The sequence below is a fragment of the Acanthaster planci genome, linkage group LG19, assembly GCF_054643075.1.
Source record: "Acanthaster planci isolate LZ-2023a linkage group LG19, COTS_SCS, whole genome shotgun sequence".
NCBI lineage: Eukaryota > Metazoa > Echinodermata > Asteroidea > Valvatida > Acanthasteridae > Acanthaster > Acanthaster planci.
Window position 1 is genome coordinate 845,844 of NC_141795.1, and position 23,242 is coordinate 869,085.

Consider the following 23,242-nt stretch of genomic DNA (forward strand, 5'->3'; position numbering starts at 1 on the left):
GCTTCCCGTTGTATTGATCAAATACTGTAGCTCAGGTTTTTTCTACCCTTTGAATGTGTTTACTCTTTGACAGGGGGGAAATGCAACTGTAGTTGTACATGGCATTGTTATTTCAGTATGTTTTGACTGCTAGAAACCAAACTGTAAACAAAGAGAATGATTTCAGGATAGAGTTGGAACTCTAGTCTTGTTTGTTACTTTCCTTTAGGTTCTTAACCTTTTATTCCCGAGAGCAGTGTTGCAGAAGAAAGGAAAAAAATTACATTTGCATACATTTACGTGTGGGGTACTTCCTTGTTTGCATTGCAGAATCATAAGGGCCAATTCCATGATACTTTTGGGCGTGCTTTTATAGATGAATGTTTTGTACAGAACTGGGTTTCGAAAAATGAGTCATCATTATAATCTAAACTTACACATATGTTTAGCTCAGGAACCAAAGTTCTCATTTCCCTTGGAACAATCCTCAGATGTAAGAATGTGAGCAATTTCATTATAATCTAAACTTACACATATCTTTAGCTCAGGAACCAAAGTTCTCATTCCCCTTGGAACAATCCTCAGATGTAAGAATGTGAGCAATTTCATTACAATCTAAACTTACACATATCTTTAGCTCAGGAACCAAAGTTCTCATTCCCCTTGGAACAATCCTCAGATGTAAGAATGTGAGCAATTTCATTAAAAGAATATTGAAAGCTGCTATAAACTGCATGTTTTGCGTAACATTACATACGTGTATTTATGTAGAACTCTCTGAAATTTTTAATAGCAAAATATTAAAAATGCATCGCACTTACATGTAGTGATGCACTCTAAGGGGCATTGCTTTACGTATGTTAGGCACAATTGCACGGTTACCAGTATAAGCATTACTGTAGAATGGAAGGTACCAGTTGACAAATAAATGTGCAGCAGTTCACTTTCTCAGAAGCACATATTTGTGCTTGATACGAACAGACTTTCAAATTTGGTCCTCTGTCTGACTTTCGTTCTCTTGTCATTAAAAAAATGCCCCATACATCAATGCACATGAACCTTGTGACCAGTTTTCCATGGGGAGTCACCACACATGTATTAAGAATTTTTTTGTCCAGTTTTTGGAACATGCTGCATGTGCTGGGTGGCTTAATGAAAAGGCCAATGGGGAGGGGCGATGTTAATCGTTGTATGACTCATTGATCATTATAGGTGACTAATAGGTGTGTTTACAGTTCACAAGTCCAGGAGCGATTTGAGCAGGGATTTCCTTAAAATTGTCACCTAAAAACACACCTGACTCTGATTAGTCTATCCAATTGTTTTCCTTTGACACAAAATGCTCAAGTGAATAGATTAAAAAAAATTCAGAATAAATCTTTTTATGTGAATGGTACATACGCACTGGTACATCGTCAAAATGGAACTGCACTGATGCCCACGGCAGCACAAAATGGTCAGAAAATGGTAGTCATGGTAATTTTTCACACCAACCTTCCATGGACACATTTTTAATTCATGATTAGCCATTTTGGCAGCTTTTTTTTTTTTTCTAGGAGTGATTTACAAATGTGTAAGTTACCATGTGTAGCCATTTTGCACACTATAATGGCAACCAAATGCCACAGCCAATTTGTTAGATGTAGCCATTTTAGATTACATTTCTGGGTTTTTTTTAGAGCTGCGTACAGCCATTTTTTAAAGCTATTTATCTACAGTATACACATGTAGCCATAACTTTCACTTCCAGTCACTTGCAGTACAAAATTCACCTTTAAAAATCGTTTTGAAATTGTTGGATTGAGCACTGTCAGGGTTAAGCATGTACATTGTACATGTACTGACATGTACATTGACATGTACATTGACATGTACATTGTACATGCACATGTACATACATACATTGCACATGCATGTGCACGCTGATGTCCACACCCACTTGACTGTGTTGTGTCTTCTCTATTCTTGGAGCACTTCAATTAAGTCAGTGCATGCAAAATGTTAGATCTTTCTGATACACTGTTTATCCAAATAGTAGCAGATGTTGAGCCAGCTTTTTAGCTTGTTAGTGTAGTGTGTGCTGGCATCACATACCGGTAGGCCTACATACATGTATGTATGAGTCAGCCTGTTGATAATGGGGGTCATTCTGTAAATTTGGGTACCAATTTTCCACCCATCACTGTTACACTTGGTGTATGATTTTTGAATCGATAGAACTCAGTCTTTATAATTTCTAAGATTGAATAAGTAATGCAAATTACCTGACAAACAAATGAAAATAGTTTTGAAATCAATTTCAGTGATATATCTCTTGTCGTTGAACACATGTACATGTAAGCTGTAATAGGGACGGAAGAATGTCACGTCGGACCCCAAAATCTGTAGACTGACCTATGTACAACTTTACTATTACTACTAATATGGAAGGCTACTCTGCTAAAAGCTCTCAGGAAAAGAAACGGATGAAACAAAATTTTAAGCTAAAAATCCTCATTCCATGCTCAGCACCCATTTTTGCACGAGGGGGGGTGTGCGTATACATGTATGTAATGAATGAGTTCAAGGATTAACGTAATAAGGGGTTAAGCATGAAGGTCAGAATACATCAAGTATGACCAATAAAAACTGCTGAATGTCTGCTCTGAAGTACATGAGGTGACATTCCAATTTGACATTTGTTTATTGGGAGGGAGAGAAGGTTTCAATACTTCAGGGTTGTGTAATGTGTATTGTTAATATGTGTAGTAGTTTTTTCTTTTGATGTAACATCTGATTGAATGTCTCGATCGAGCAGTGTGCAAAGAGGCATCTTGATTTGCCCGCTGAAGGCAGAAGCACCCATCCTCAAAAGTGGTACCGTCCAAGATGGCTGCCAGTCATCAGTAGCGTCACCTTTTTGAAAGACTAACACACCTCTGTCACCCATGCACAAACACCTTTTGAGGAGAGGTTGTCCTCGGCCGGCCGGGAGAGATGCAGTGCTGTGTTTATTCATGTGCACATTGTCAGTCTTGTGAATTAAAAAAATTTTCAATGATGAGCTGATTGGCACAAACTCGACTGAACTTGCCTCATTAAGCATTTTGCAAGAGGTTACTCCTAGGGGTTATTTCAATCCACCTGCGCCAGCTAGACACCCTTCAGATGTTTCTTCATCTGTCAGTTTGAGGAAAGGACAAAAATATCCATATGGATGAAAATTTTTTTTCTTTCCAGGGAGATGGTTGATATGCGCTGGTCGTCAGTAAACTGAACCCATTTTTGGTTGTGGAATTCCATGGATTCTCTCTGGATAAAAAAACCTCTACACTGATTGCACCGGCTCATTATTGATTCATGCGTGAGCGTCTTGTGGCAAGAGGGGAGGGGGGGTCAGCATAGCGGAGGTAAAAAGATCTGTGGTCTGTAGCGGAACTAATGTAGCTCACATCTCCGCTGATCTTTGCGAGACCTTATTATGTCAGAGTCTGTGATTGCCCACTGATCCCTCAGCCATCCCTTCCTTGCTGCATCTCTTCGAGAACACCTGCATCTGCTGCCGGGACATTTTTTGTTTTCTTGTCGTGGATGTCGTGACATTTTGGGGCTCAAGAGTTTTTCAGTACTCTGTGGAGATTGTTACTCGGTTAGGTTTGTTTATCTGCTTGGATCACCAAATCCTGCCACCACCCTGAGGTGTCTGTGTGGGTTTCCCAGTCTCATGGGAAAGAAGGTGAGTCTCCAAGTAAGTGAACCTCAGCTTTTCCCTCTTACAAAGAAGCGTTTCCAGGACGATTGGAAGATTTCGGAAAATCAGATTGAGGATTCACTACAAATACATACATGTACATCTTGTTAAAGGGTCCGTGCAGTCTAAATGTTTTTAATGCAGTTGTTGTAAATGTTCTTGTGTGCGGTTTGTTATCCACTTGTCAATTTTTTTGGTATCATTTCAGGGCATTTTTGGGCATTTTAAATTTTTATGCTGATGGATTTGAATCTTTGTAAGCAAAAGGATGACATCCTCCGAGGCAGATACCTCAGTGTTACAGCTTTTTCTACACTAAAATTTGCTACGATTTTTATGCGTAGCTTTCGTCCATTTTGGTTTCATGTACTTTATTTCAGTTCGTGGCGGTAGGCAAAGGTTTTTTCACAGGTATTTCCATTGAACAAATTTTGGGTTCAAAATTCGAACAGCTCCTCAGTCCAATTAAATACCAGGTTCTTTCTGTGTTGAAATCACAACAACATCACTTTTGTGGGAAAAAACATGGAGAATTCAAACCGTTCAAAAAAGGCACATTTCAAATGAGAGTAACCAACAAGACATGTCAGATAACTTTATTAAATTAAAAGGAAGCAGAAACTTGCTCAAACTGAGTTTCATTGACCCTTTGCATTATCTTTCCATTTGCATCGCATTACGATTTTTAGCCGTTGTATCGCCTGTGTCCGTTCATTGACTGGGTGTTTATAATCCTTTGAATAATTCTTTCTTAATTAAATTTGATATTTTCCTCTCTCTTTTCTGACAAAACGTCGACAAAAAGGAGGATGGGAAGAGAGACGAGAAAATTACAGAAAAAATTAAAAATTATTAGTGCTGTTGTTATTATGAAATGTTTCTAATTGTTTTATACTCTGTATTATGTGTGCAGTGTAGCAGTTGAAGTACATGTAGTAAGTTAGTTAGTTAGCCAGAACAGTGAAAGCAATTTGAGATGATCATCCCTGGAAACCCCCAAAAAGGCATTGCCCCTGAGGGTTAAATTTGTTTGCTGAAGATGTTTTCTCAGATTGTTTTTTAATATGTAGATAGTGTTGCATATTTGTTACCCTTCTCTGGGAGGGCATTTTCCTCTGGTTCATTTTACACAGTAAGTAGGATTGATAAGTGTAACGGCAAATAATTTTTCCTTCATCTCCATACTCTGTTGGTCATTCAATTATGGAATCCGTCTTTGATAAACGTGCCCTCTTGTCAACAGCTTCAGGTGGACAAGTCGTCATCATTAAATTCCCCCTGGGATTAAGTGCAATGTGTTTGGGGCAGTGAAAGATAACAATGCAAGCTGTGACTCACCCCTCCTCCACTGTGTTTGTTGGTTCATGTCTCTACCCACCTGTGTCTCAAAGATGCTCCCCCTTTCTCTGGGCAAATCGCCGAGGAGGATTTGAAAGATTTTTGTCGAGGATTCATTTCATTTTTCCATGAGTCATCCTCCATTTCTGTTGCTGCAAGCACAGTACACTGTACATACATACATACGTGTACATGTACAATTTATGTATGTGGGTCAGTCATTTAGCTGAGTTTTGTCTCCTTAGTTTACAGAAAAAAGAGCTTCCTTGGATATACTTATTTCCATTCTGTGCTTTTTTTTGGAAGGGGGGTATTTTGAAAACCAGCATCCTGTTGTTTCTAGTTCCATACTTCACAAAATATGGATTTCAGCAATGTTTGGTGTACCCATTTCTGATTGGTTCTCCGTTCAACTAATTTTGAAGGTGGAACTTTGAAATGAACTTAAAGAGAGGGCACATGTATTCAAATGAGGAAGCGAAGGTATTTGGTAGAATCTAGACAGATTGGTCAGAAATATCTCCTCTGTGCCTTGCACCCGTCTGAAATGAGGATTCAGAGCTGGCTTATTTTACTGTCCGTATGATTTTTCAAAGAGTGATTAAAGTGGAGCTGCAATGAATTTTTCTTAGCCACAATTTTTCTTCAACTTTGTATTCTTCAGTGTACTGTATGAAAACACTTTTACATACATGTACTTTCCTATTGGGTTAAATGCACTGAAAAGTGCATGCTTTTACACAAGGAAACTTATTCATGCTTCCCTGGACAACTGAAGGTGCTTGAGCCGTGAAGTCATCTAGCGAAGACGTGGTTCAGTGCATACAGGTACATGTAGGTGTTTCTGTTCAAATTATGTACCTGGAATTTACTTACTGAAAATATTTCTGAGAGGGGGATTGATGCTTTCTTATTGCTGTGCACATGAACATGATAACAATGAATCAGCAATGAACACTGAGTCACAGAGGAAAACTGACAAAAGTCAGAAAAATTTACAAAAGTGCAGGACTATTTTGTGTACAAACCTTCCTTAGATGACATCACAGTGTTGCTCATGAATATGGAAATACTCCCTAGCATATTAAAACCAAAGAGGAGTTAAAATACCTTTGAAACAGTGGAACAACTTGAAAATAAGGTTAACTGAGACACAAAGATGCATTTTGGAGGTTGTTAAAAAAAGCATTGCAGACTGCCATAAAATAAATACAGTTTGAAGTCAATTTCAATCATAGGCCCTTTGTCAGATTACATAGGGCAGGTGTTACAGGGACAGACATACGTCACATGTTGGATCCCAAATGCATAGACCGATTCAGCTACCCATGTTCCATCCCTTTAAAATTTACATAATACATTGCTATGTTGTCTCGCAGACTTGCTTGAAATAATCATGGCAGCCATTGAAAGCCGAGCGGTTCCCATTGGGAGCAGCAGAGAAGGCCACTTTTGCTGTTTGAATTTCCGTCGAAATGTCAGATGAAATGTCATGCTGGTTTGTTTGACAGCATCGCCATGTCTGTCAGTGGGGGAAGGGAGATTAAGAGAGGCGAAGGCGAAGCCTCATGCACCGAGCACCAAAAATAAAACACAGCAAAATGCTTCGAATGTTTGTTTGCCCGTGTAATTCCTACCCTGTGGATTAAGTACACTGTACATGTACACGTGCCAGAAATAGATGGTTGTTTGTGTAGACTTCAATTGTCAGGTTACATTTCAGTTACAAAAAAAACCCAAAAAATTCATTAAACTGTCAGTTTTTGACCCTGTTCAGTCCTGGGTCAGATGCACTTCACATCTCAGGAGTGACTAGTAAAACAATCAGCCAAATAATGATGGTCAAGTATGTTGGTAGAAGTATGAAGGAATAAGAGATGCTGAAACACGTGGTTTTATTTCTGTGAGTTTGTTTTCATTCCGTTAGCTTAGTAAACTTTTGTCCGTTAATCATTACACATGTACAAAATGTCAGACACGCGTGTACGGTTGTTTCACATCATGTGCATACATTCCTTTTTCAACCAAATGAATTTTCAAGACAAGGGCCTTATTCCTCAATAGACTTACTGACACAATGTACATGTACATGTACTGGTATATTAACCAAACCCAGCAAGATTCAGTGATATTGGTGTATATGCTGGGGGCATAGTTTTAATAGTAGAGTTTCCTTTCTTGTTTCACTCTGTTTGTGTAATGTGATTAAGTTTAATTCTCTAATCCAAAGAGCGATATTTTCCTTAAATTAAGCATCTTTTTCTATTTGCACTGTTGTTACCACTTTGATTCTTTTGTAACATTAGGATGTCAGTTTCCCAAAACTAATGGGAATGCTACCCGGTACAGGCATGTGATTTGACGTTGGTAATGATTGCTTCAATTTGACATGTCCAGTGATGCACTTCTGCCCACATTTGGGAATTTGACGAGACCTACATGTGCTTTTTGCATTTCTTTTGTACTTGAATCCTTAAAGACCAATTACATGGACACTGTAACGCGAACATGACATTTCGGGAGAGTCACCGGTTGCTTTTCCTCGTCTCTTGTCTCCTTTAAATGAGACGGGATGATGTGGATGAGAGTACTTACCCAGAATTTCCAATAGCTTTCCTTAATTAACGGCATGCCAGTGGAGAATTTCCCCCGCCTCCAGCCTGCTGCTGCTTATGCTAGCATTTTGGATTTAAATCAGGCAGCTGTTCATGTTTAAGGATTCTTCCTCTTCTCATCTTAAAGACAGTTTAATGTGAGCTCAGTTTTAAGGCTTTGTACGTGTATATACATGTTCCGGTACATGTACATGTATTTCTGCATTTAAAAAAAGGGATGGTTTTGATTGCAGCCGAAAAGTACTTATTTTTAAAGGTAAGATCAATCGGATTTAGCCCACAAACGCTTGTCTAGCCCCCTGCTCCCTCCCCCCCAAAAAAATTCAAAATGAAAAAGTGGTAGCAAAGTTAAAAGGTAATGTCACCTGCAAAGCTTTGTATGGATGTCCATAATTCCTTCCAGTTTCATGACAATGATGCCGAAAAATGCTGCTGGTATCTTGATGAACTCTTCAAATGAGCCTTGAACCTTCCCTCTCAATATTTTTGTCAGTCTAGCTACAATGTTTGACATTCAGAACTTGAAAAACACAGGACCATTTGAATATCTTGACCCAGTTGCGTACTGTCCGGACACGACGATGCACCGGGAGCCCTTTTGGAAACAGTCCCCACCATGCATGATACATGTACTTCCACTGCCCCATCTGACTTTGATTAATGGACGGGGCTCGTTTGTTATGATCTTGTCAATATTTCTGTGTTTGATTATTTTTTTTTTCAGCGTTCCATTTGTCCTCATTGCAGTGCAGAAAGTGAAAAATGGAAACTAATTAAACTAATTGTGAAAGATGTTGTCAATGCACTTTGGGAAAATTGTAGAGTCTGCCTGTAAGGTCCAAGCTAAGTTTTGTAAGGTTCGCATTTTATGGGAAAACAAAAATTTTGAAAGTCACCGGCGACTTTAAAGATTTCATTTGGGGTCAATCTGATGTACATGTACATTAGCTTCAGGGGGCCTGATTTTGTACCAGAAAATCTGCAATTTTTCAATTTGATAGCCACATAATTGTATTACAAACTATGAGTAGTCAGGAAATGTTTTTAAATCATCAAGTAACTTTAATACCGGTAGTCATCACCATTTTCACGAAGAGATAAACTGGTTCAATATTACTTTTTCAAATGTCCGTTTTTCGGCCAAATCAACTATGCTATGTGATGCCTACAACTTGATGAAACCATTTTCGACCAAATCTATCGAAATCAGCCAAATCATGATGACAGGGCAAATTTCAACTAAACTGCCTTTTCAGTTTTACAAAGGGACATAGTGCCAAGTGCATGCTCAAGAGAGATTACATTGAGTAATAAATGGCAAAGCCCATTTCCCTAGTTTTAAGTTTTCTGAAAGACATGACTTTAAAATTAATTAAGGGGTCAGACATTACAATTTCTTTCATTTTATGGCAGTTCAAAAGATATATTCGAGCAGTGTACTCCTTCAGTAAACCCTTGAAGTGAAACTCCCATGAATTCTCTGTTTTAAAAAAGTGACCAACTTCAAACATTGTTTTCTGGAAAGCTTAATTATATGCTGCACGGAAAGGTTTTGTCTGTGAAAATGGCAATGAAATGTTCAGCAATTCTGCCACATGTGCCTGTGCATACCAGTGGACTTTGGGCACGTGTCATGTTCTGTCAAAACCGGTCGCTTCTTAGCAGAGCTTGAAATAGATCCACATTCATGACCACGCACACAAAGCAACTAAAACCAAAAAAATTTCGCCTCTGTGTCATTACATACACCAAACTGAGCGGCATAATTTCACCCCAAAATAGTCCTTTTTAAAAAAAATGTAACCATCATTTTGAAGGGAAAGGCCTACATGTATACTTGATCTATATTCCGTTTCCAACCCATTGCCCTGAAGCATCTACTTTGGACACATATTAACGTACATGTATTTTAAGTATTGTCAGCAGGTATCTTAAGTATTGTCACTGCTGATGGAGGTTAGGGGTCAAAGCCGTGTCTATACACAGGTAATTGACTAGTTGCTTGTAACAGCTTCCCTGTAATGTGTGTAAAGTGATAATGTGATTTGCATGTGTATTCATGGGCAGTGTTATGCTTTAGAAAAGTGTTAAAATTTCAACTTTTTTTTTCTTTTCATTTGGCTGTATGGAACCGGCATCCCTGTTGAAACTGATGAAATGGGTGAAGTGTCAGTAGGGTAACTGTGCTTACATGTAAGCTGAATTTGTTTACAAAGTATGTACATGTACCATGTAAGTGCTTTGCAAATTTATCAAAAATTTAAAAAGGAGAAATCTGGGAAACCTAATGTGACAGACAAATTAAATGAGATCTTTGAATGGGCATGCTTTGTTTGAGTAAACAGTTTTTAATATTGAGGGGGCCCAAATCCAATTATACATGGCAAGCCCGATTGAATGTTCTGCATACAGGCTGTAGCTATGCAGGGGAAACCCAGGCTAGGCCTCATCACAGACACTGTAGGAGGTTGTACACTGCTGGCCGTTGAGAGCCGTAATAATGCAGGGCAGGCTGGGTTATCAAACTGGCCTCCTAGCAGCACTGGGCCATCCAACTACGTACATCTATGCAGAAGAATGCCCCGGGTATGTAGCAAGGGCCTAGCTCTCCCCGAGCCTGTGTCTGTGGCTATGTGTGTATGAGACCATCTCTCATCTTCTCTATTCCGTCCGCCTGCATCCCATTAGTCGGGCTCTCGGGGTTCTCATTACCGATGCGTGTCACACCTTAACTCTCGTCTCCCTGGCTCTCCTTCCACTGAGTGGCTCAGTCGGTTGGCCCGTTAGTGTCGTGTACGTGCGTATGTGACTGCATCCCTGGTCCTGTCGATGATGCTGTCTTATCTCCATGAGTCTTGGGTGTGACGGAATGAGGGACAGGACATAAAAACCGGATCTTTTTTTTTTTTTCTCCTCTGAATACAACGTGCGCTTGTACTTGTTTGTGAAACTTCCTGTGATATTGCTGTGTGCGCTATTGTCAACTTGAATGGTGCATCTTGACATGGTGGAGAAGGTAATTTCCTTGTCATAAATGTTATTTTCTTTTGACTTGCTGGCCGCCTGAAGAAAGACGGGATTTATGTTCATGTGCACTTAATGAGGTTAATCCTGTCATCCGTGCATGCCTTTGAATTTCAGAGTGCTCAAAGAAAACTGGTGTTCATCTCTTTCAGAGGAATCACAGTCATCATTGAAAATCAAACAGATTTTGGAGCTTATTGGGGGATCTTGTTTTTGTGAATTGTACAGTTTTTGTGAAGCAAAAATAGGTCTATGTTGGTGGTGGTGTGCACTGATTGTGGACTTCAAGGTTGATACGTGAGCTTTCAAATCTTTACTCCAGCTGTTCTTGGGATCACTAGTCAACATTAAGATTTTTTTTTGGAAGGCTTGTTTGGACAAGTTAAATCCTTTGCAAGGAAAGGAAGTCCTTCAAGCACGTACTGAATATGTTGATTTAGCACAACATGAAAAACACTGTTTAGAGATGTCCCAGGTGCTGATTTTGTTTTGTTGTGTTTTTTATCAAATTGATTGAAATTTCGCATGCGGAAATGGAATTGGTCATGTGTGACGGGTATTGAAAGTGCATATACCTCTATTGCAGTACCAGGTTTTGTTGATTGGAATTTTGAGATCACAGCCATTTTGTCACTTCCTTGGATTGGAAAGCAGACTCCACTTTTTTTTTTGAGCAATGTTAAACTCATTACAATTCTCAGGCAAATTTTTGATTTTGTAAAGGCTGGAAATACAAATAGTAGTTAAAACAGGTGGAGGAAGAACCATTCATTCGTGAAGTGAAATCATAATTTGATTACTTCATTTGAAGGACTTCTTGGAAGAACTCTTACTTCATTGTGCCATCATATACATGTACCCTCAAAGAGCTTCTCTTCAAATGCTTCAATGTCAGCATATGAAATTGTAATGGGAATATACATGTAATTGCTGTACTACAGAAAATGGGTAAAATATAAATGGGTCATTCTATTAATTTGGAGTCCAAACATGTGACACATTTCTACCCCGTTACACGTAACCTGTGCAATTTGACATGATATGTACATGTATCATTGGAATTGACTTTGAACTGTTTTTTATTTGTTTGACCGGTAATATGTATTATAACATGTTAGTAAGTCACTCTTGGAAAGTAAAGAACATGCATGCTGTAAACTTACCATACTTACAAAACCATATGCCTCGGTGACTGGGACATGAAAAAGTTGCATCCAATAATGACCCAAAAGTTACATTTACATGTACATAGGATTGCTCTTTTTAAAATGTAATAATGTGTCATGCTGTATTATATTGTTTTGCATTGTACAACATTGTATTCAAATGTATGCTGGTAAGACGCACTATACTATGTTGTACTATGTACATTTTCATGTATTGAGGCTGTGTGCTAACAGTTGCATACCAGTGCTGCTCCGGTACAGGATTGATGTCCACATAAAATCTTTGTGCACATTCACATGAAAATGAGTCATGCACATGTGCTGCAAGTGGCGCTTGTTTAATACATGTACATAAAGCATGTCACACACGACACCGTTCAACATTGATTAGTGCATGTGGACAGGCACATGTAACATACCGGTACATGTACATGTACAATGTAGGTACATACATGTAAGTACATGTACACGCGCATGCAGCAACCCTACACATTTACTGGTATCATAAATCAGGTACATGTAAATACATGTAACATAGGTTATTAGTGTACACCGAATTTTCTTTCAAAGTGTTTACATTGTGTCTTTTTTTACACGCAATGGAATGCATGTAGGTGATAGGACAAGTTCAAGCGACGACAATTTACCAACCACTGGTTGATTTTGCCTGGTATCCAGGATATACACTACTCAAAAAAAGTTAAGGACCACTTTTTATTTTGTGTATAGTTTTTGTTTCCAAAAGATATTTTGCTGCAGAAAATGTGCATTTGGTGTTTTTGAAACATTTAAAAAAATTTTTATTCCAATGAGAACACCATCTAGACAAACAAAAAAAATTAAAGAACTAGACCCCACTCTTTGCTTGGAAAAAAAAAATTATCAGTTCAGAAAAAAGTGAGCCTTAACGTTTTGAGTGGTGTACTTTGTGCACAGGTTACCAGGGGAAATCTACGGGCGGTTGACAAGTGGTTGTCACTCAAACTTGCCTTTACAAGTGCCTTTTTACTGGTGGTTAATTACATACCAGTGCATGTAATTACACATGCAGGTGGTTTCCCTGCTGTGAATGTCACTCCTCCAGGGTAAGCGATGTGGCTTGCTTTTCGTTGAGTACAAATGATTATGATTTTGATAGCTTCTGCTCCCTGTTTTTATCATAATATCATTTCTACTGCAAATTTGTAATACAACCAGTAAAATGATAACCAAAGTAATCGTGGGTCATATGATCCAAGTAAGGCTTGTTTTAATTTGCCATGCAGCCCTCTCTGGATGTCCAGACTCTCTAGTCTGTCACCAGATCCAGGGTGTTGTTTTCATCAGAGGCAAAGTGCCCAAAAGCTGGCGTCTGTCTGGGGCCCAGTTTAGGGCGTATGTAAATTATTAGTGTTACAGCAAATGGCATAGAGAAAGACGCACTCATACACAGAATCATAAAATTCCTGATGGAAAAATGTAGGAAATATGTACACAGTGTTGGTTGGTTGATTATCAACGAGACCGACAAGGATTGTCAGTGATAAATGATATTGACAAGTCGACTGAGTGTATCCACATGCAAGGTACCCCAAGATGATTAAATACCCTTGAAGCTCAGTTGACCAATGAGTAACCTGCTCCCCCGTCCCCGGAGATGGTAATGGTTTCCTCGTGCCAACTGCCTGATGGGAAAGGTTGGGGGTCAGGTGTACATGGTTTGCAAACTGTCTTCACGGTGCCGCTACCTGAGGGGGATTTCGCACTGTTTCTTTTGCCCAATCTGATTTATCTCGGAAAGATGGATCCGGACTTGTCTCCGATGCAAAGCCCGAGGCGGAAGTGAGGAATTGATGCTAATAACTGTTTATGTTGGTTGGAGCTGAAGTTCCAGCTGTTTTAGAAATACCCCCAGTGCTGAATAATTTATGTAACATGAATCAATAGTTTATTGAACATAAATCAAAGGAAATATTCAGCAGGAGCCCCACCCCCAAAAAAACAAACTACACTTTGGAAAATTCTTTGCTGCAAGTTTTTTGGAGAATATTTTTTGGGGGGTTTATAAGTTGTTCTTTGAATAGTAACAAGGGTGGTTCGTGTCAGGTGAAGAAAACAGTACGGTACTCCACCTTTAATTCATGTGCCCTTGTGATTATAATTTTGTCAGACTTTATTTGTGCATTATCGGATAAACATTGCATACTGTGCATGCTGTCATGTTTTGTGCATTTTGATTGCTCAAAATGGTTATCTCACCACAACAGAACACCCTTGGACAAAATTTGTTCCAATTGTGTTTGTCCAGTGACTTCCACTGTTCTGCTGAGGGGTTCACATTGCTTGCTGGGCAAGACAGAAAATGCCATGCCGCTGTGCTTGTCAGTGCCAGCGACGGACAGCTCTGCTGGACATCCTGTACGGCCTTTAGACATCAGTCCAAACCTGCAGTTGCTCCGTAGACTTGGACAGTTGAACTGATTATTGCCAGTGGATGTCGTGGATAAGAAATGTCTGTACAAGATCATCCAAGAATTGACGTACTGTGTAGACCCACTAGTACGTGTACAAGTGTCCCTGTTACATGTGTGAGGCTTCAAGGCTTTCAGCAAGCCAACCTGTGGATTTTCTTATGTGTAATAGACTTTTTGTGCGATGATATTTGACTATTATAGTGTGGTTTTTAACCATAGAGGGAAAAGCTAGCTGTCTTGATATTAAACCATGTCAATACTTAGGGCAATGGTGTTGAAACTAGTATTGTTGGGCCTTTGATTAAAATGGAAATTCATGATGTCATCTACTTGTACCTCTGGTTTGGATACATGTGAATGAGATGGGTGGTGGAGTTGAACCATTTCAGTAGAGTCTCAAGATGGACATAAACTTGAGATTGATGTGTTGATAACTCAATCTTAACATTTTTTTGATTGTTTCAAAGTTGTGTATGTATGCACACTAACTGTCAACTTTGAGAGTTTGAAATATGACATGAACATATTACATGGACATATTACAAATAATTATGTATCATAAAATGCTCTTGTTCATGGGGAAAAGGTGCATTATACGTTCACTGTACTTGCAGTACATTTGACTCATTGGTCTTTTGTCTGATTTTGCCGGTAAAAACAATGCATGTTGTTTGATGACAATGATGGAGGTTATGAAAACAGCACAGTACATGTGTAAAGGATGTAAGTTATTTTGAAACCATTGCTTGTGCACATAGTGGCATATTTACTGTATTTGTAATTGTTTTTCTGGCTTAGTCCTATACTGCTGTGGCCCAAGGGGCTTGGCATTTTATGCAGTAATTAGTGATAAATTATGCATATGGCTGCCAAGTAGTCACGCTATGCACAGGCACCCCAGTCTGCATGCCAAGCTGGATGGGTCGACCGCCCTTGGCCCTCAGTGAATAAGCTGATCAGCCCCGACGACCAGCCCATTTTCTTTCCATTTGATCAGAGTGCCGAATGATTCCGATCGTTTGCAAAGGGGAAACCCGATCTTGATTCTCTCCGTCTTCCTGGATTGTGCACGTGCTAAAAGAAAAGAAACAAGATCCAAGATCCAAGATGTGTTTGGCGAAGCTAGAGATGCTGCAGTATTATGAGGTTCGGCTGTGTGCTGGATGAATGTGTGTGTTTTCTCCACTGGGTAACTGAAGAATAAGGAACTGTGTTTCAGGGGAAAAAAACCCAACTTTTTGATGAAAAAAAACTTGTTATTTCATCATTTGAGACCCTCAAATGATCACAGTGAAACCGCTTGGGGACTTTAAGAAAAAGAAAAATACCGACTGAATCTGGAAATACATGCACAAGCCATGCTTCTTTGAAAAAGTACAGCCCATTCAGTTCGTTGAACTGATGCTCTCTTTGGGACTGAACAATGCAAAATGTGATGGAAATTCAGGAAGGTTTATCTTCAGTGTGGAGCTGTGGTAGGGATCATCCACACGCTGCTCTGAAAGTGCAATAGGTTTTTTGGCAGTTACATGTGTATATGTATACATGCATGCAGATGTTTTGCTCTTTTAGGGTTTTGGATGGAAGAAAAAAGTAGGGAAAAGTGTATTACAACTTTTTGTAAGAAAGAGATACATGCAATTGATGACTCTTTCAGAAGCCTCTTAGAAAAGGTTTCTTGTGCATGTACATGTCAATCAATATGAAAGTGTCTTTAACTCGATCAGCCATTGTTTAACAAATTGACTTTACATAAAAATAGTATCAAATAAATTCCTTTTCCATTAGGATAAATATACATAAAACTGCCGGCCCTGTGTGGATATACATGTACCTGCAGTGTCCCCAAAACACCGGTACATTTGCATGGTTTTCATTTGTCGTTATGGTATTCAGAACCCCGAAACTTCCAGAAGGTTCTAGTATCCCCACATTAGAGAAAACATTTTCAACAAGACAATGAGGGCATTAAACAGACATAGTGTCTGCCCTGGAGAGACAATTTGCTCGCATCCGGTCACAAAAAAAATATTCCCACTGGAAGAGGACTGTGTTTGGGAAACAGAAGAAAAGCAGTAATCGTCCAGAATGTGGCCAGAATGCGTCATTGCTCGTGTTCTGAGGTCTCTTGCTCATTGGATGCAGTTGAAATAGCTCGTTGACTTTCCTCTTGATCTGACGCCTGCAGCAGTGGGTAGTGAAGTATCTGAGCTCCTTGCTGCATTGGAAAGGAGTCGAACTCTGGAAGTTTCTAAATGTCACTTCGCTTACCTTCAGTGATGTTAATACGTCTTTTTACTCTTGCCACAGCGAGAGTTTCCAAAGAGACACATAGATGTATGAAAGACATTTCTGTCGCGTGAGTTTTTATTGGAGATATCAGTTGTAAAAAGTGTATTGTTTTATTTTGCTATTTTGTTTGAAAGAGGGTTATTGATTTTGTTTTGGTGGGTGACATTTGAAAAGAAAACTTTGGTTTATGAAATTAGGAAATGTTTTGTTGCAGGCGTGTCTTTCTCCATGTACATGTACTACATGTATTGTACATGGAATCATCCAATTTAGCGTCTCATTTGTTCCGACACCGCATCAGGGAGAGAGGCTTTTAAACTATCATTTTCTCTATTTCCTGTTCCCTTGATGTACACTGATTGCAGCCAAGAGAAATTGCTCTTTCCTTTCTCCATCCACAAACCTGCCAAGGGAGAACGTGATTGTTATTTTTGTGCAGACTTTCAGAGAATCTCGGATGTGTGCTGTGCATGGTGTACTCATCCTGAGTCGATAAGAGAACATGTGCTTTAACTACAAATTGAAGCCATAGGTCCTAACGCATTTGTTTTTAGATTGCTCCTTTTATTGCAGAAGAACGCAGATGGTGGCTGCATTTGTCAGCTTGAAGAGTTACATGTACAATGCCCCAAACATGTACCAGGGGTGTGAGAATTCAACTTTATAGCTGATTTCAGCTTTTTTGTGTGTTGATGTTGACCCAGAATTTCAGCTTTTGTGTACACCTGGTCTGTACAAAAGTGTAGGAACTTTTTACATCTCAGCTTTTTGCTAGCTGTTTTCAGCTTTAATTTTAAGTGACCACTCACACCCCTGATGTACATAACTGTATTGATAATTGATTTTAAAAATTAAGGACATGTACTTCTTGTTCTAAATTGTCAGTTTATAATGTTTAACAAATTGTCATGGTTGGCACAATGAAAAACAATGGTGCCATTAAAACATTGAATTCATAAACAATGTACCGTACGCCTCTTTTCCTTTTTTATCAAAGGTTATTCATCAGTGAACTACATGTAGTTTGTTTAAAATATTTCAGAATTTTTCCATTTACAAGCTACATACATGTAAATATTGTTATACATGTAAAAGGAAATAGTTTTCTTGTCATGATTTTTCAATTCCAAGTTTTGTTGAATGTCTTGTGATGTCCCATAGGTAAAGAATTTCCATCTTGAAACGTTTCGCCATTTTAAATGCCATGTTCTTGTGTATGCATTGATTCACTGGGCGGTGTACACCTGTCAAACCATGTCATCAAGCTTTTTCACACTTGGCCATTGAGAGTGGGGGTGGCCTAGAAATAAATCCAGCCTGGCACTCTGCGGTGGATTAGAAATGTTGTCTGCTGCCCTCAGTCGGCAGAACTTTGATAGCTTGTGAAATTCAGGCCAGTGTACTGGTACATGTATACATGTAAAAGCCGCAGTACAGTTACTCATTTGCAGACATGAATATGATGTCACGATGTGTGAATCCTAGGGAAATAAAATTGAAGAATCAGATTTTCTCTTTTAGACGTGTTTCAAATGTTTTCATTTTGTGCTCTACTTTAAGAACAGTGGTCGCCCTGACTTCCATTATCTCCACTCATGATATACATGTACATACATCCATACATGTACATGTACATCCATACATGTACATGTACCCGTTGGCCGGCAGTTGACACTATTCATTTTTGGGGGGTAAAAGTGTGGTTTGGGTAAATTTTAGATTTAATGATCTTTTCATTCTTTGGTAACTCAGTGAAGAACTTGTCTTCACTGGAATAAAATGTCATCTGTTTCAACCTTGTGTATCGGTAACAGTTTCATTATCTTGCAGGATTGAATGCTAGAAATACATGTGCAGAATTATTTTTAATAATAATGAAGACTTATGGCATAGAGCCGTATTTAAGGCAGTGGCACCAATAATCTTGACAGAGTTTGTGACCGTGTTTGGAAACCCGTTCAAGTTACATTTTGTAAATTTTTCCTATTCATTTGTTGTAGATATTTACACAGAGATGTGGAAGTTCACAAAATCAGTTTAACAAAAACTTGTAAATTGTGATCATTTTACCCAACCTAACAACTTGACTTGTACCGGTATGTTGCCTAAGCCACGTCTTGAGTGAGTGGCCTTTGAAAGAATCTTGCATAGTCAACAGGATCCCTTCAGATTTTTACCCACATAATCTTTATTTTCGTCAGTATGCCAAATTTGAATGATACATGTAGGTCAAAATTACTGAGTAAATGGCCATAACATGCTCTTTGCAGGATCTGGTCACCTATAAAATGGAAATGAGAAGTTTTCTTTTAGATTAGTAGAATGAATTAAGTTTTGTTTGGAAACTAAACTGCCTTTAGGGTGTTATTCAAGTCTCACCGAATTGACTAGACTCTGTGTGGGGTTGGGGTGGGGATGGGGCCATAGGGGAGATGCTCTGGATGACAAATGAGCAGACCGAATTATCATATCAGCCTTGTGACTGGCTTGAGTCCATGTCCCAGCAGTGATGTTGCACGGTCACACGTCTGCGCCACATCAACTGCTACATGCAAAGAGGTCTGGCATTGCTGCGGGTGTAATTATGCAGGGAAATTGGGGCCACATTGGAGGGTTTGAGGGAAGGACACAGGTCTGTATATGCAGGCCAATGCGTGTGAATCAATACTCTCACTCCCAGAAATTGGTTGTATAAATTTACGTTTACATTGCAGAAAGAAATAGGGGAAATTAAACAGTTTGATGTTCATTTCATAAGTATTCTGCCATTTATGGTTACGTTTTTCTCTTTTATTTTATCACGTATACATGTACCAGTACGGTACATGTTCGAGCTGTACATACATGTAAGATTTATTATTCAGCCATATTTATTTGCATTGTAACAGGGTTTTGGATTTTTGTTCTTTCATTACCTACATGTAGTGCATATATTCCGTCCATTTTCAACATTTTGCAACTGCAGTCATTACACTTTGAGGGTCTCCAGAGAACTGTTTCCTATGTTGCTTTCAGGGTTAGATATCATGCCTGTTAATCCCAAAATACATTTTCATGTGAGCATTAAACATACCGGTATTTGCTGGACATTTCACAATTTAATGCTCTTAACGAATCTCCAAACTGATTATTACAGTTCAAGGTAAGAGGATTTAACTGTCTACAGAGGTTGGATAAACACATTCAGAAAACTATGCGGGGGAAAAATGTTGAATTGTGTGGGTGGGTGCATTAGAATCAGAGAGGAGATGAACCAATCAAGGTGGTAAATTCATGATTACCTCCTTTCCTGTCATTTGTTTTGGCCAAGTAAAAACTGAAGTGTCTGCCCATCATTCTTGCCTCCAACATGTCTGCAATCAGCAGACCCTACGTCAACCCTGATAAAAGACAGAGCTCTACCGTGCTTCCAGGGTTAAAAATTCACTCGAATTCTGCCCGGAATCGAGCAGAAATCATCACTATCATGCAGTCCCGACTTCATTTGCAGTCACAAAGTTGGCGGTACCACGCTCTGCATACTAATCACAGTAGTGAGCTGGTTGCCTGGCAACCAGAAGAACGAGCAGCTGGCTTTTTGTTTTTCAGAAAAAAAAAACCCTTTTGCTTTAATTTCCGACTTGTGTTGTACATGTATAATACATGTCTTGATTTTTTACTTTCTAAATTGTTGGTGTTCTGGAAATAGCCTTACAATATTTACCATACATGTACATGTATCGGTACTTGTGTACATACTATAACCATAGAGCTATGGGTTTGTAACTCTGTGCTATAACAAAGTATCCACTGGTAAAATGAGTTTCTTTCCCTACACACAGCACTGTTTGCATACAGCATGCAAGACTTATCTTACATGTACATGTACATGTGGGTTTCACTAGCTTCGTAGCATTTTTGGTACATGTACGTACATGTACATACCATTCTGCATTGCCAGAACAAGATTTGTTGGATGCATACTGTACAGTACATGTTTTTGCACAGCCTGTGTGTTACAAATGCTGATTGCATTGTCTGATCCATTATGCATGTGTACATGTACATGTGTGCAGTGCCGCTTTCAAAGATGCAGCTTACGTGTACGGTGTACATGTACATGGTCATGGTGTACTTGTGCCACTCCCCTGTTTTTCTTCCGCGAGTTGAGGAAGACTCACGCTGGTGAAATGCTTGATGGATGGATATATGAATTTACATATAGATGTACATGATGTGTGTACATATGGTACACTTACCTGTACATGTACATCTGGGTGCAGTACTCTAGCGGTAACTGATGCACTAGTGATAATTTCTGTGGAACTCATTAGCATAACCCCCTCACAGTTTCTTTGAAAAAACAAAGAGGAGATTGGCCCCCAAAATGGTCGAACTGTGTGAATACTAAATGAGCATGAAACTCTTTGCTGCAGTGTACTGGCATTTCTTTAATACTCTCCTTCAAGCAATGACGACAGCATCTGATGGTTAATGTGAATAATTGAAATAATGGTTAACATGAATGATTATCTGAGTAGAATCAAACTAGTTCTCTGAATACAAGCAGGGACCAACTCCCTAGTTTTTAAGGGCTTTCATCTGAGGGTAGAGTTGATAAATTTAAGGTTGAGAAATGGTCGTACATGTTCATGTAAGTTCCCAAGAAAATAGCCTAGGACTTGTCATTTGGAAAAATGGCTGACTGGGAAGGGGATGGAGTTTATTTCAGAGTGTGAATATGTAATTTGCAAACCTACCAAATTTGAAAAGAATGGGAAAGATTTTGAAAGGACAAGACAATATTTTGCTAAATTGTTTTAATTTTGGCTTGCATAATATTGAGCGGTGGACTTTGGGTTGATTTTACACTGTTTTCAGTGGGGCTTGCATTAGTGCACTGCATGCATGTACATGTATGCCCTACTTCTTGGCAATTTTAGCATGTATATTGAGGACGTTTTAGTACAATGCATCAAGCTGATAAAAATTGTCATTCCCTTGAGATCTCAGAATGCAAGGGTGGAATGGACTGAGGAAAAAAACAGTTGCTGTGTATGATCAAGAGTCAATTCATGGGTGTCGCAGGGACAAAAATACAAAGGAAATAACCGACAAAATGTGGGAACTGTTTTTGACAGGGTTTCTGCAGAAATTCTTGCAGGTGGTCAAAATTTGATGGGATATGTGGGATTGTTAGTAACTACAACATTTTTGCACTCGTAATTAAAATATCTGCCGCAAGAGAAAGTAAACAGTTTCTCTTGAAAAATTGGAGGGAAATGTTGTGTCACCAAAGGGAAAGTTCTCAAAGGGAATTATTGTATTATTGGAATGTTTTCATCTTGTTGCTGGAGTGGATATCAACAGTTTCCTGGAAAATGACGGTAATTTAGCAGTATCATGAGACGGTGGTTTGAAAATACAGTTTAAAAGACTGAATACATGTAAGTACAGTATGTGTACATGTGTACATGTATGCATTTTTGGTAGAGTTTTAGGTTACCATACATTTACATGTATGTACATGTAAATACATGTACATGTACGTGCAGGTCTGCATGTGTCTGCAACTTTCGAAAAACACGGATGTGCTAAATTTTGCTGTATTCCTTGAAAAGTCCTGGGGTTCTTTGGTGTCTGGTGTGCGGTGGCCTAAACAAATTTATCTAACGGAGTTGGATGTGGATCAAAGTTGAACATCTTGCCAGGTGCACTGTAGAGGTTTCGCCAAACAAAAGACTACACAAACACACCATTAGACAGTCCATTCACCTAGCTTCAAGTGTTTCCTGCAAATTGGCCCACCATTGTCTGCATTAGACTTTGGAAAGGCAGTTTATTTTTTCCCTGGTGGGGGGGGGCTGGTAAGCAAACCTGGTCATGTACATGTACATATAAGTAACTGTATGAAATATACATGTATTTATGTAATGTTCGGCTTAAAAGTGTACCATATAAACCATAAAACCATAAAAGTGTATGGACACACCCTACATGCAAGTATGCATGTATTGTTGGCCTCTGATAATACATGTAACGTGGTGCATGCCTTAAAGTTGGCGCTTTTTTCAATTAACCTAGTTTTGTTTTTAACTTTTTACCCCCACATTTACTGATGGTAATATTAAGGCAGGGTCAAAATATCCCTATTTTAAAAGCTTTCCGTCTCTTTCTGCTGACCTGTATATGTTTCTCAAAAGTAAGGCGACTTGGGATAAAATGTACATGTAAGAGTATGCCAAATATTTGGATTCCACTGATATTGTTGGAATCAGATTGAAATGAAATGAAGTTTACCCCGAAATACTGGAATTGGTTGTGCTTTTGTCCTCCATTGGATTGAAGTGTGAGATTGCAATGACTACAGTTCAAAGAAAACTGGGTAGAAGACAAAACAATGCAGGTGTCAATGAAATCCAAATGTTATAGGCCTATGCCAATACGGATAGGCCCGACATCATGACTTGGCTAGGTTATAGTAATATATGGCCTTCAGGGCTAAGTCTATTATGGACACCATATCCTGGCTTCTGGCTTCTTTAGAGATATCATGAGGCCAGGTGAATGCATATGATCATATTCTAGCAGTGTCCTGATAGCCTTTAGATATTTTCTAAGTTATGATGGTAGTTCTCAAATGTGAGTTCTGAGTTGCACTTTCTT

General features: G+C 39.0%; 1 protein-coding gene and 1 long non-coding RNA gene across 5 annotated transcripts in view; both read left to right on the forward strand.

The window, feature by feature from the left end:
- Nucleotides 1-23,242, forward strand: part of LOC110973034 (uncharacterized) — a 173,678-nt gene that overhangs the window by 23,558 nt on the left and 126,878 nt on the right. The window contains exon 1 of one of the 4 annotated variants that reach the window (XM_087130109.1): nucleotides 2,863-3,706. The exons of 1 other annotated variant lie outside the window; for it this stretch is intronic. In XM_087130109.1, the coding sequence (XP_086986235.1) occupies nucleotides 3,683-3,706 (24 nt within the window). In that variant the 5' untranslated portion in view covers nucleotides 2,863-3,682. Of the gene's footprint in view, nucleotides 1-2,862; nucleotides 3,707-10,392; nucleotides 10,679-23,242 lie in introns of those variants that run through there. 2 more of the 4 variants (XM_087130113.1, XM_087130107.1) reach the window with 2 other exon arrangements.
- On the forward strand, nucleotides 13,025-18,117 carry LOC147795945 (uncharacterized). Its single transcript, XR_015423401.1, has 2 exons — nucleotides 13,025-13,673; nucleotides 14,140-18,117. It is a non-coding gene; the product is annotated as an uncharacterized LOC147795945 (long non-coding RNA).